Source organism: Notolepis coatsorum (genome assembly GCF_963971535.1).
Source record: "Notolepis coatsorum genome assembly, chromosome: 5".
NCBI lineage: Eukaryota > Metazoa > Chordata > Actinopteri > Aulopiformes > Paralepididae > Notolepis > Notolepis coatsorum.
Genome location: NC_140169.1, coordinates 131,671,657 through 131,685,706, shown reverse-complemented (window position 1 = coordinate 131,685,706; position 14,050 = coordinate 131,671,657). Strand labels below are relative to the sequence as shown.

Below are 14,050 nucleotides of genomic sequence, written 5' to 3'. Positions count from 1 at the left end.
CGGCATGGAGTCGGGCAGGGCAACCGTAGTACACGAACCAGTACTTGATGATGGCAGCGGCGGTGGTCTTCGCAGTCTGGTCTTTGGTCGGTACGGCAATAGTGAATCTGGTAAACATATCGGTCAGCACCAGTACGTTCTCGTAGCCACCCACCGACCTCTCCAACACGGTGAAGTCCATAGCCAGGACCTCCATGGGGGCCGTCACGTTAGTGCAGGTCATCTGGGCCTGGGCTTTAGGGAACACGTCGCGGGCTAATGCACATCGCTTGCATCGCTTCACCCATTGCTTCACCTCTTCTGCCATTCCGATCCAGTAGTAACCTCGCCTCATCAGGACCACCGTCCCCTGTCCCCCGTAGTGTCCCGCGTCTTCGTGCTGGGTCTCGTAGATCCTCCTTCGCAGGGCTGTGGGCACCACCAGCTGGAGAACCTCCTCTCCATCCCGGGGATCGCTTACGCGCCGAAACAGCACTTGCTGATGCAGACGGAGTCGTTCCCACTGCCCGTATAACTTGCGGAGTTTCGGGTCTCCTTCCTTCAGCTGTACCTTAGTGGGGGGGACCCCCTGTGTCACCGCCCGCCACACCGGACCCAACTCGGGATCGTCCGCCTGGAGCTGCCGCATTTCCGCCCAGTCATATCCGCTGTTCCCCTTCTGTGCCGCTATCCGTCGTGCGCCGACACTCGAGACCTCCCGCGTCTCTGTCGGTCTCCCAGGGCACAGCAGGGCCCGCACTTCCTCCGCTGGGACCACGACGTAGCCCTCGCGGGCGACTAGGGCGGGGACGGACAATGGAGCGGCCCGTTCCTGGAGACCCTGACGGGTGTGGGTGCCAGCCGCGGCTATCATTAGGAAGTCTTTCTCAGTGTCTTCCACTTCAGGTTCTGATCGCATCGGCATGCGAGACAGAGCGTCTGCGTTCTGGTTGAGTCGACCAGGTTTGTAGTGCACCACGAAGTCATACTCCGCGAGCTGAGCGTTCCACCGCTGCTCCACTGCTCCCAGGTTGGCCGTGCCGAGGTGTCTCAACGGGTTGTGGTCGGTGATCACGGTGAACTGGGCGTACATCAAGAGGTCTCTAAACTTCTCGGTGACCGCCCACTTCAGGGCGAGGAGTTCCAGCTTGAACGCACTATAATTTTGGTCATTCCTTTCGGACCCACGCAGGCCTCGGCTCGCAAAGGCGATGACTCGCTCTACGCCCTCCTGTTTCTGACTGAGTACCGCTCCCAGTCCCAAGTAACTCCCGTCGGTGGTCACTATGAAGGGGAGCTGGAGGTCGGGGTAGGCCAGCACCGGGGGTGTCAAGAGGCACTGCCGCAGATGGTCGAAGGCCGTCTGACACTGCGGCGTCCACTTGAAGGCCTCGGGCCGGCCCTTGGCGAACCCCTTTTTTTCTTTCCCCATCAGGGCGTGCAGTGGCTGTGCCACCTGGGCGAAGTGGGGCACGAACCGCCGATAATAGGACAGGAACCCGATCACCTGCCTCACTTCCTTCGCCGAGCGCGGCGCCGGCCAGTCCTCCAACGCCTTCACTTTGTCGGTGTCGACCTGTATGCCGGCCGCGGAGACCACGTGTCCCAGGAACTTGACTTCGGTCTTCAGAAGGAAGCACTTCCGGGGCTTGAGCTTGAGTCCATGCTCCCGAAGCCGTCCAAACACCAGGTCCAGCTTCTGACAGTGGCTCTCGAAGTCGCTGGCGAACACCAAGACGTCGTCTAGGTAGACGAGTAGGACGTCGAAGGCCAGGTCCCCCAGCACGGCGGTCATCAACCGCTGGAACGTCGCTGGTGCGTTACACAGTCCGAAGGGCATACGAGTCCACTGGTAGAGGCCGAAGGGCGTCGTGACAGCCGTCTTCTCTTGGTCTTCCTCTTTCACCGCCACCTGGAAGTAGCCGGCGGTGAGATCGAGCGAGGAGAAGATCTTGGCTTGCCCCAAGGCGTCTAGGGACTCCTCGATACGAGGTAGGGGGTAGGCATCCCGGTGTGTCACGTTATTTAGGCGGCGGTAATCGCAGCAGAACCGCACGGAGCCGTCTTTCTTTATGACGATCACGGCTGGTGACGCCCACGGACTGCAGCTCTCTACCAGGACACCCAGGTTCACCAGATCTTGCACGTGTCTCTTTACTTCTTGGAACACGTGGGGCGGTATTCGGCGGTGCCGTTGCTTGACCGGGTGTGCGTCACCAGTGGGGACGTAGTGTGTGACCGTGGTTGTGTAACCATAGTCCCCGTCGTCAACGGAGAACACCGCCTTGTGTTTCTCCAATACTTGATTCAGCCGGCTCACTTGGGCTGGTGTGAGATCCTGCAGGTTCGCCTGTACGTCCACGGCGAGCCTGTGGGTCTTCCCGTCCGGCTCTGCCTCTGGCGGGCTGGCTCGAGTCTCAATCGCCGTTACTCGGACGCCTCCGTCTACTTCCTCTACGGTCACCCTCTCCTGGGGCCGTACCTGACGGGGACAGTGAATCTCTGCCAGTCTGGACCGGGGTCGGAGCACAATCTCGACGTCGGTCGGGTTCAACACCCGCACAGGCACTGTCCCCTGTTGGGCGTAGGTCACCACGTTCGCCACCAATAGTCCGGGAGGCAGGTTGGCACTCGGCGTGTTCTCCAGCATCACGGGACGCCGCATCCCTGCTGTCGTCGCGCAACGGCCTGAGACGACCATTTCGCTGTGCGGGGGAATGACCACAGACTCTCTGCCGGCCACCTTGACGTACCCCATCTTTCCCGGGGCGGTACACTCTCGGCCTTCTTGGGCCAGGACGGCGACCACACGGCGGATGGCGATGCTTCTAGCTTCGACACGTCTTCGGGTCACCGGCCGCATCCCCTTGATCCCTGCGAACAGGCCATCTACTCCGCCGAGCACGTTCATGCCCAGCAGTCCCTGGACAGCGTCTCCTAGGTCCCCTCGGCCTGGGTCGTCTTTTAGTATGAATATGCATTTCCCCGTGAATGTCATATCTAGGCACTTCACTTCGGCGTAGAGACACCCCACCACTGGGATCTCCAACCCGTTGGCGGCGATGAGAGTGATCCAGTTGGCGGGGGTCAACTTCGACTTCGGGAAGTGTCTTTGAAAGTGGCTCTCGTACATGGTGGTGACTTCGGCGCCGGTGTCGAAGAGGCAGCGGGTCTCGACCCCGTCGATCTGGACGTCTAGAGTGAGGCATTCCCCTTGCGCGTCTTGCGTCTCGGTGCCCTCCGTGGCCGCGCCGGCGACTCCGGTTATGACGGCGTCGACTGTCCTTCGTGCTCCTGGTCGGTGCCCTGACGAGCCCGGAGCTTCAGGGTTGGGAGTAGAGGCGGGGCGTGGCTCGCCGGCCGAGCGGGGGCATTCTCTGCTGATGTGGCCCGGCTGATTGCAGGCATAGCAGATCAGCCGGCCGTCTTCGTCTCGGCGGGGTTCTCGCGTCGCGTCGTCTCGGCGTCGCCGTCCGGTGGCGCCTCTCCGGGGCGCGTCCCGCTCCCGTGAGAAGGTCTGAGCCAGTTGTTCCTGGCGCACGCCTAGTTGCTCCATTCCCGCCTGGATCTGCCGAATAGTCTCCCGCAGTGAGTCAACGCTCGGCGGGGTCTCCCGTCCCTCTCCAGCCGCGGCGTGGACTAAACCCCGGGGGGGACCCTTGTCGGCGGGGTGGACCAGCTCGTCCTCCGTCCAATCGATCGCCGCCTGCAGTACCTGGGGAAATGGCCGCGTCCCGTCCTCCCTCATGTACTTCCGCATTTCTCTCCTCAGGGCATCGTCCCTGAGGCCCACCACAAACCGCTCCTGCAGCAGGGCGGTGGCGTCGGCGACCAGCGTGGGCGCCCGACGTCGTAGGCGACGGATCCTCTCCTGCAGGTCGTAGGCGAACTGGCGTACGGTCTCTCCGGCGGCCTGTTTTCGGTCGAAGAACTCCCCCAGGCGGACGCTGACCGGGACCTTGTCCCCATAGGTTTCTTCGAGTATCTTGAACAAGGCTTCCGTGTCGGGGGCGGTTCCCTCCGTCAGGAAGCGTACCGTCTGCTTCGCCTCGCCTTTGAGGTGGAGCTGTACGACCTCCGCTTGTTCCTCCTCGGGCACTCGACTGGCACGGAGATGGGCCCTCATTGCCTGGATCCAGTCCTCTACAGGCAGTTCCCCCCTCTCCTGTTCACCTCCAAATTCGCTGCACTTCCGCTCTCGTTGGACGTACACCACCGGGGGGGGCGCTGGGGGAAGCTGTTGGATCATGGCCTGGGCCAAGGCAAGCGACCCTCGGTGCCTGGCCTGCTCCAGTTGTTCGTGTTGGTGGTCTAGGGCTTCCGCCTGGTCTTGGAGTTGACCCTTTAGGAACTCCACTTCGGCGGTCAAGGTCTGCACCGTCTCGGCTCCCCCCTCTTCCTCTTTGAGCGGCGAGTCACCTCCTTGCGTCACCCGGGACGGCCCGGCTTTGGCATCGGGCTTCGGGGTGTCGTTGTCCGACATCTCAGGTCTCTGGGTCGTCACTTACAAGGGAGTGGAGTAGGATGTTGATCCTGTTCGTGACGCCAAATGTAGCAGGGTGGATTATCCCTGCTTCGTGGGAACTGTGGGGTGCGGTCAATAGGTAGCGAGACACAGTAGCACCCTGGCCAGCTGCACCTCCGTCTTTGGGGTCCGGAGCGTCAACTGGAGGCTGGTAGTGGGGGTGAATGAGGCCCAGGGTTTACAAACCTGGTCCGGTACTCTGGTCTTCCTCCCTCTCTCTGGAGTAGTCCGCAGTACTCCCCAACACACCCTCACCCTCCACAGTTGCCCCTTTTCCCTCCCACACCTACTGACCGGATGGTAGAGAAATAACTGGGTTCCCCCCGCAAGCAGTACCCTCCCTTATGTGAGACGACCAGAACCCTTACAATGGAAATGGAAAAGGTAGAATGGCAAGGGGTTACGATTACATATATTACCCGTAGCAAAGGGTTAGGGTTAGGGTTAGAAATAATGAAAGACACACACACAAGACTCCCATCTACATCCTTTACTGTTATTTAAAGACTGGTCATCTACAAATATTTAATAGCAATGGGTCCACGGAAGGTAGTTCTACTATTACTCAAGTTGTAATTCAATACCTTGCAAACACTTATATTGTACACCCACACAGTATAGACTCAGGTATTGCAGACCCAAAGTTAATAGACCCAGATATTGTAGACTTCAATATACTTGACTCCTTACCCACGTCTGGGCTAGTACCAATAATAATACCTCTTCTTAGGCTTTACTTATATGGCAGCGTTACGTTTACCCCCAAGAGGGGAAGGGTTAAATAGATGGGAAAGTAATATTACACACACATGGTATCACGCTCAAAGAAAAGGAAATAAAACCAAAGTGTGGGCCCACAATTACCAAAACAAAAGCCCTATGCTAATGCCGGCATGTAATGTTTATGGGGTACCCCTATGCACTGTGGTTAGCAAACACCAGCTTCGCCCGTAGGCTGCGACACACTGTGTAATGTACGATAGGATCCTGGGCGCCGAAGCCCTAATGTTTACTCTACCAAAATGGCGGCCGCGCCGCTCCACCACCGTCCTGGTGGCAAGATGGCGTCGAACACTCGCGCCGCAGGTGCTAGCAGGCGGAGCTATAGCAGAGAGGCAGTGCTGGCTGAGCTGGTGCTGGGCGAACTCTGCTGGTGGTAAAGAACTCCCCGTGTCCTGCAGGCAGCCTGGAGCAGGTGTGCTGCTGTTCTCCGGTGCAGACAGCTGTTGACGCCCGGGCAGACTGCTTGGATGTCCCGTACGTCTCTGGCACGCAGACTATACCGTCACTGTAACTAGGTATAACACGAGCAATGCTACTGTGATCCTTAGCCGCACGCTACTTATACCGCTCACTGTAACTAGGTATAACTCGACTCTTAGTGCCCGACTCTGCACTTAATGTTCATAATATCATAACACTGGTACTGCTAGGAGATCGTCTCCACTAGCCAGTACTTCCTATCACCCGTTGTCCTTTCCCGGGGCACTCCGGCATAAACGTCAGCAACGGGGCTGTCTAGAGCTCCCGTTAGCTGTGTCCTCTCGTGTTCAAGTTCACAGCCGAAGAGAGCGACTTCCGCGGCACTTCTCCCTTTATCATCTCTCAGCTCTCTCTGCCTGCTACTGCCCCCTGCTGGTCCCGCCTGCCAGTCACACGGGGAGACGCACTGTAAAATATGAATCAATACTGTCATTTATGATCCGTATTCACATGCTCTTGGGACGGGGACGTTTGTGTCATTGTTCGTGTGAATCAATGACACTAGTTAGAATGTCTTTGTGTACAAAAAGGGATATAAACACAGTCAGCAGTTCTGAATAATATACCATATTTTCCAGACTGCTACATATTGTAAAGTCTATTGTAAAGTTGGAGACGCGGCTGTATGCTCTGACACTGTCCCTCCTGGCGCAGCGCATCAAATTCGAAACCGACTGGAAGTTGATCACCATGTTTGTCGGCGGCAATGACATTTGCGACCACTGCTACAATTCTGTAAGTATCCGTTCTTAAATCGACAAATTGAAACACAAGAACCGAAACAAATGATCTGAGGGATACCTTCCTAAAACTCCCCCTGTCTCTTCATATCCACAGCTGTATTACTCTGTAGAGAATTATGGGCGTCACATTCGCGAAGCCCTTGATTACCTCCACAAAGAAGTAAGAACGACGCTATCGATGCTGGGTTTTGTTTAAACACATATGGTGCCTCGTTTGCCATGTTTACAGTATTAACCTCCAACTCTCTCAGGTCCCGCTGACTCTAGTCAACCTAGTGGAGCCTCTTCATATTGTCCCACTGAGGCAACTGCATGCTGACCCGTCTAACACGTGTCCCACGTGGCTGGTCAAGTGAGTGTCAATACTGCTGTCTGTCCACAAACTCTTGCAGTCTCACGTGTGTGAAGAAAATTCCCCCACGTCATCACATGCATTTCCTACGTGTTATACTACAAGTATGATTTCACATGTCATTTCAGTGGTATAGCATATCACAACCTTTCCTTTAAACTATTATCACAATACAAAGTTTTGAGGTGTGATACCATAAAAAGGACTAAAATAAAAGGTCTAATCATGTATGTACACACATGTAATTACTAATTATTATTAATATTATTATCATTAGTGTTTCAAAAACATTACCATTCAATCTGTGTTCAAATGACAATCTGACCTCCCAGTATTTCCTCTCCACCAGTATTCTCTGCCCCTGTGTTGTCCTGCCAAAGGAACACTCTAAGGCTCTCCAGAAAGTGGATGATCTGAATAGAGGCTATCAGGTACAGTAGGACAAAGAGAATAGGGCCTGCGTTTATCAAGCCTGCGATTATCAAGCATGTAGGAGTGCTGATCTGAGATTTGCTCATAAGACATAGTAAGGTGTACCTGTTTCATGTGAGCTGAGCAGTCTGATCTTAGACCAGTACTCCTATTCGTACAGGTATGGTAATTATGGTTCCCTGGTCATATTATGGCACAGAAAATTCCATCCAATTACTTAAAGATCCAATAACTGTATCCTTTGTACTCATTCTCTCAGAGGATACTGAATGAACTTGTGGAATCAGGCCGGTATGACACCCATGACTCCTTCACTGTGGTCGTCCAGCCTTTCTTCAGAGAAATCGTTGTTCCCAAGCTAGAGGTGACTGCATTCTTCCCACTCAACATTCTACATATCTCATGCACTCAACATGCTACTACATACCTCACACTCTCAACATGCTACTACATGTCTCATGTACTCAACATGCTACATGTCTCACGTACTCAGTATGCCATAATGTCTCTTGAAAACAGGATGGCCGTCCAGATCGCTCCTTCTTCAGTCCCGACTGCTTCCACCTCAGCCAGAAGGCCCAGACGCTGATGGCCCGCTCACTCTGGAACAACATGGTGAGACTCAAAACAAACAATGCTCTAAGAACTGTTAGCAAAAACAGTAACTTTTTTTTTAAATGCACTTAAGATAACTGTCATTTTGATTGGTTTTTCCCCGTAGATGGAGCCTCTGGGTTTTAAGACACAGACACAGAATTTCTCTGCTATTGTCCCCCTGAAATGTCCATCGGAGGTAGGCGTTTGTAGTTCAATGCAACATCTCTTCTTTTTCCACCAATAAGGATTACATTCCAACACCGCTACTATGGTCATCAGGCAACTAGGGTTGGGCACCGAACTCAACCGTACTTTTAAGGGTACCGATTGAATTACATCGGTACGGCTGATTGACCGATTCACACTCTAGATCAATCGGTACCAGATTTCGGTACCTTTACATGTTTAGTATAAGAGTGTAATATGCTAGACAAGAGGGAGACTTTTCCACAAATATATATACTACTGTCCCGTCTCTTGGGTCTTTGGAAAGACGAGACGAGGTCAGAGGATTTTGATAATATTTACTGAGGATGGCCAGATAATGTGGATATTTAAACATTTAAAAACATAATACATGATCATGCGATTTATTTTGTGTGGTGTGTTACAACAATAAATAAAAAAAATTAAAAAATAAACAACAATGTTGAAATTGAAGTTTTGACCTTTTCTTTATTTTTTTAAGTATCAAAAAATATTTAAGTATCGGAAAAAGGTACCAATACCAAAATCCAGGAACTGGTACCGGTATCGGTTCAAATGTGAACAGTATGCAACCCTACTGGCAACATTTATGCAACTTTGCTTCTTTTCCTGTCCCCAAGGCTACCCCATTTGTGAGGACCCATGTCAACAGCAACTACACCTATAGTGGCCCTGCCCCCACCCCACCACCAGTCACAGTGAGTTAGTCCGTACAGCTTAACCCATAAAGTCCATTATTCAGTGAGAAAACAATAATGCTATGTATACCGTATACATATATTTACCCTATATATATTTATCCATATCTGTCTGTATATACCTGCATATAATCCTTTTACATACCTATAGATACTATATCTGTACACATCCCCTACCTACTCTTACTGGTCATAGCGCTGACCAGTACAACTTACTACAACAGTGTCTTTATACCTTTATCACTGTACATAATAATACTATAACACTGTACATACATCTGATTAGTGCTATTACTCAGTAGTACTCTATATTTTATTTCCAGTTTGAATCTAATCTAATCTAAAAGATTGATATTGGAAATACCTCCTTATCAGTAGTACATTTTGAATGATGACGTTGTAGAATTTGTCAACACTGAAAGAGATCATAATCAGTGACTGGTGACAGGGTGCGTTCTTATATCCATTCAAGAGATCATATAATCAGTGACGACAGGGTGAGTTCTTATATCCATTCAAGAGATCATATAATCAGTGACTGGCGAAAGGGGGGGTTATTATATCCATTCAAGAGATCATATAATCAGTGACTGGCGAAAGGGGGGGTTGTTATATCCATTCTAGCGTTACATGTACTGATGTCACTGAGGCCACTGGGTGTTTGTCTTCTGGCAGAACTGGGGAAGTGACTTTGCTTGTGTGGACCTCGCTCCATCTACCTCTGTGCCCGTTTCAGGTGAGACAGCACCAGAGTTAGAGAACATCGTTAGCAGACAGTCGAGATGATTATGAGATGATATACCGTGTTGTATCTTCTCCTCCATCTGTAGTTCACACGCTGCGACCAGGAGACATCAAGGTGGTGGCAGCACTTGGAGGCTCCTCCACTGTAAGTGTGTGTGTGTGTGTGTGTGTGTGTGTGTGTGTGTGTGTGTGTGTGTGTGTGTGTGTGTGTGTGTGTGTGTGTGTGTGTGTGTGTGTGTGTGTGTGTGTGTGTACATATTTATGTGCATGTGCGTATGTACGTCGTGCATGTGCGTGTGCATGTACAGTATATATATGCATGCATGTGTGTGTGTACATATGTATGTGTGTGTGTGTGTGTGTGTGTGTGACGTGTGTGTGTGTGTGTGTGTGTGTTTGTGTGTAGGTATGCTAAATCTAGCAGCCTAACTTCTAAATAGAAAACATGAGAAAATAATAGACAAAAGAAAACAGGGCTTCTCCCTCTCACTGGCTGCTACTTGACGATTTGAAGTGAATAGAATAGATAGAAGATTAGATACAATTACAAGAAAGGTAATTTACATGTGTTTAAAGAGAAAAATAACATAATCTGTACTACTTCTGTAGCCTTTCAGCACAGGTCACTTAATACAATACTACAAAATGAAAGGCTTACTAGCATCAAACAATATCACAAAATCAGCACTACAGGATCATAACACAAATCATAGCAGATCATTGGGAGTGGAGGAGCGAGAGAGAGAGAGGACTTGACAGCTGGATTTTAAATCTGCTGGTTGGACCAATCAGCTCCTCTGTGAATCAGTCCTCCAGCCAATCAGAGGAACCCCACCTGCAGCTCATATCACACTGTGACAGAGAATGTGAGAAGTGAGAACACGCTTTATCACAGCTCTATAAAAGTCACGCCTCCCTGATTTAGAAACCCCAAACCGTCATTGGTGAGCGTTCTTCACTTTGTGGCTGACATTGTTCCATTTAAGGTTCCATTTAAGGTTGGCCGCCTCAGACCTACTCCTATCCGAGCTCCGGGAGGGTCATCAAAGAGAAGTTGCCTATTCTCGGTCCTTGCCCCACAATGGTGGAACAAACTTCCCACCACAGTTAGGACAGCCGAAACCTGTCCAATCTTTCGCCGTCGATTAAAGACGCACTTCTTCAATCATTACATTTACATTTAGTCATTTAGCTGATGCTTTTATCCAAAGCGACTTACAAGTTCTGTACGACAAGTCATCAGGAAGGGCACAAATGTATCAGATGAGTAACAATGTTCATCAAAGTGTTGAGTGCTACAGTGTATTATCTGAAATGAAAAAAATTCAATAAATAAAAAAAACTCTAACCCGAACTAACTTTACTGTCATGCACTTGTCCTAACATACTAACCTACACTGTAGCACTCAACACTTTGATGAACATTGTTACTCAGCTGATAGAGTTGTACCCTTCCTGGCCAGGGGGGGGGGGTCTTGGAACAGGCTCCTAGAGACATGGAATACCTTGACCTTTATACATGACAGAGAAAGGGGCGGGGCTCAGTGTGTAGACAAGATATTGGTGATTGGTTTAGTTTCAAGTTTGTTTATTAATTGTCACAATAAAATACATGTACTTTGGGCGGCTACGTGGCGTAGTGGGCAAGGCGCTCGCCACGAATGACGGAGACGCTGCCTGTTCGATCCCAGCGCTCCACATTGCTTTCAGTTTAGCTGGTCGTTCATACTAATACACATTGGCCGTATTAGGGGGTGGGAAACTGATGGGTGGGGATCGGGCGTTGTGGACAGCGACTCCTACAGGTCGGTTGGTGCGCCTGCGCAGTAGAATCAGGAAGTGTCGGGGGCAGCGTGAGCCTCCCACGCGTTACTCCTCGCCACTGAGAGATCGAGCTGCGCAGGTGAAAAGATGCGACTGCTGTTACCTCAAGTACCGGAGGGGACTTGTGCTATGTATGACTTAGTCCACATTGCAGCCGGCTTGTGGGAGGCAAGAAACAGCGTTCGTGACAGGGGAGGGTTGAATTGGATGATACGAAATTGGGATGGGAGAAAAATATATAGAAAATGGGAGAAAAAGTGGATAAAAAAAAAAAAAAAACATGTACTTTACGGTGAAATGCTTGGTTCTGTATGAGCCCCTGCGAGTGTGCTTCATACAGTAAAAAAAAAGTAAAGAGGAATATACATATATACAATATACAATACATGGGAGACAGGAAGACTGATGGGGAACAAAAGGGTTGATCAATGGAGAAAGGTAGACAGAAACTGAGTATTGGAGGACAATAAGCTACATATAGTAGGTGTGTGGGGGGATAACAAGAATGGGAGGGGGGAGAACATACAATCCCACTACAATACCACTCAACTAGTGAGGAGACTTCTGCTCTGTAAGCTGTTTCATTATTACAGGAGATCAGACCCATCACAGTGGTGTGATCAGCAAATTTGAATATTTTAACTGAGTCAGAGTGACTCACGAGTACAGAAGAGGAGCCAGAACATATCCCTGGGGGACACCAATGCTAATGAACATTGACTTAGATACCTTGTTGTTAACTTTATGGTTTCACTTTGATGCAGCAGCGATATGTCTGGGCGGTTTCACTGGACTTCTGTTGCTGCTAGGGAACAGTTTGGACTCATGTGTTTCCTGTCAACTATTGCATTAGCAAAAATTGCAACAGGAAATAAACGTGGGTCCTTTTTTAGTTTTGTAGTAATTGACATGCTATAATATTCTTGTGCATCTACCTATCGCACTGACGCTTGTTCTCTGTTTTTGCAGGCAGGCACTGGCGCAAATTCGAGGAACATTTTTGAGCTCAGGAGAGAGTACAGGGGAATCTCATGGAGGTACAATAGGCCTGCTGAATTAATAACTATGGGAAACACTTTATTTTGATAGTCCATTGACTATATTCACACAGTGGCCATTTTGCTCTCATGTCATGATAAGAGCATGACATAAGAGCAAGCTGGGCACTGTGCAAATATGGTCAATTGTAGATGCTCTACATCTTATCAATCTTATCACAACTGTTGCTTCCCTCAGAAAGTCCACACAGTCCTCCAAGGGAACTAAGGGCGGGAAGGAAACGCCAGTTGTGATTGGAGGATCAAGAAAAGAGGGCCGTGTTTGAGATCAGGTCAATTGAGGGGATTTTCTGGGGACCCCCTGAAACTCCCTCAAGGACCCCACTTTGAGAACCACTAATCCAAATGAATGATGCCATGAATGATTAACTCAAAATGAGAACCTTGGTTGGAGTCTTTGGTTTGATATCACATGTTACATTATCATGTAGATCAATGTTATGAACAGCAATTGGATTATTTATCTTGTGAATTTATTTACATGAACAGATATCGTCGTGATGTATATTCCAGATGATTATCGTGATATAATTTTTTCCCCCTACTGTATCGCCCAGCCCTAGATTGAATCATGTCTTACAATGTACACCTCTGAATAAAAATGAGGTTTTAAAAACTTCAGTAACACTGATGTTTGTCAACTCTTCCCTCTGCAGCATCGGCGGGGATAAGACATTGGAAACAGTCACAACGCTACCAAGTGAGTTTAGACCTGAGTTTAGACCTGGGATTATGCAAAGGTTAACGTCTCATAGCCTCCGTGTCTCATTCTGTGTTGTAGGAAACAGAGATTGTATATGTCATGGCAATATTATCATGTCATTATAGATCTGTGTTGAAATATATATTCTATCATACATATTCGACTAGTTTAATATAGGTCAACTAACACAGCTTAGACACTAGGCTACAGAGTCTGACTGTCTCTTTAACAACGACCAAGGTTGGGGAGAGATGATATTTGGCCTATCTTTTTTAGTCCTAGTGTGAGCCGTAGCAAGGCTATTTCCTTCTCCAGTTATGACATAACGATAACACCGCCTAGCCAAGGCTTGTTTATTCAGTTCTCCCCTTTTGGGCATATTTTGGTTATCCTTTCTGTCATATCTGGATGTCTAATGTACGTCATTTAAATCATGTATTTAATCGTACGTCTGACCAGGGTTCTGTCTCACTTCCTGGTCAGATGCTTGTGTACACTCTGGTCTCTGATTAGTAACTGAGTACTTTCACTGTGATCACAATGAATAAATCTATGTTAATTTTTTTTATAACTCGACTCAGTCAGATTTACTCGGCTCGAGGCGGCTGGGTGGCGTAGCGGAGATTGCGCTCGTCACCAATGCAAGAGACTCCGGTCTAGACTCCCCGAGTCAGCGTTGCCTCCGGCTTGGGCCAGTCGTCATACTATCTCAATTGGCAGCGGTAGCGGGTGGAAAGTCGATGGGTGGGGATTGGACGTTGTGGACAGCGACTCCTACAGGTCGGTTGGGTGACGCCTGTACAGCAGAGACAGGAAGTATCGGGGGCAGCGTGAGCCTCCCACGCGTTACTCCTCGCCACTGAGAGTCTGCGCTGTCTGGTGAAAAGATGCGACAGGCTGCCTCCTCGTGTACCGGAGGGGACAC

General features: G+C 49.8%; 1 protein-coding gene across 1 annotated transcript in view; it reads left to right on the top strand.

Annotated features, from left to right (window-relative positions):
- LOC311228354 (phospholipase B1, membrane-associated-like) overlaps nucleotides 1–14,050 on the top strand; it is a gene marked incomplete at both ends in the record, with an annotated part of 540,482 nt that overhangs the window by 515,796 nt on the left and 10,636 nt on the right. Inside the window, 12 exons of the mRNA XM_084314264.1 lie at nucleotides 6,422–6,502; nucleotides 6,605–6,670; nucleotides 6,762–6,862; nucleotides 7,212–7,293; nucleotides 7,554–7,658; nucleotides 7,814–7,909; nucleotides 8,016–8,087; nucleotides 8,719–8,796; nucleotides 9,472–9,532; nucleotides 9,627–9,685; nucleotides 12,334–12,401; nucleotides 13,079–13,122. Coding sequence (XP_084170390.1) covers nucleotides 6,422–6,502; nucleotides 6,605–6,670; nucleotides 6,762–6,862; nucleotides 7,212–7,293; nucleotides 7,554–7,658; nucleotides 7,814–7,909; nucleotides 8,016–8,087; nucleotides 8,719–8,796; nucleotides 9,472–9,532; nucleotides 9,627–9,685; nucleotides 12,334–12,401; nucleotides 13,079–13,122 — 913 coding nt within the window. The remainder of the gene's footprint in view (nucleotides 1–6,421; nucleotides 6,503–6,604; nucleotides 6,671–6,761; nucleotides 6,863–7,211; nucleotides 7,294–7,553; nucleotides 7,659–7,813; nucleotides 7,910–8,015; nucleotides 8,088–8,718; nucleotides 8,797–9,471; nucleotides 9,533–9,626; nucleotides 9,686–12,333; nucleotides 12,402–13,078; nucleotides 13,123–14,050) is intronic.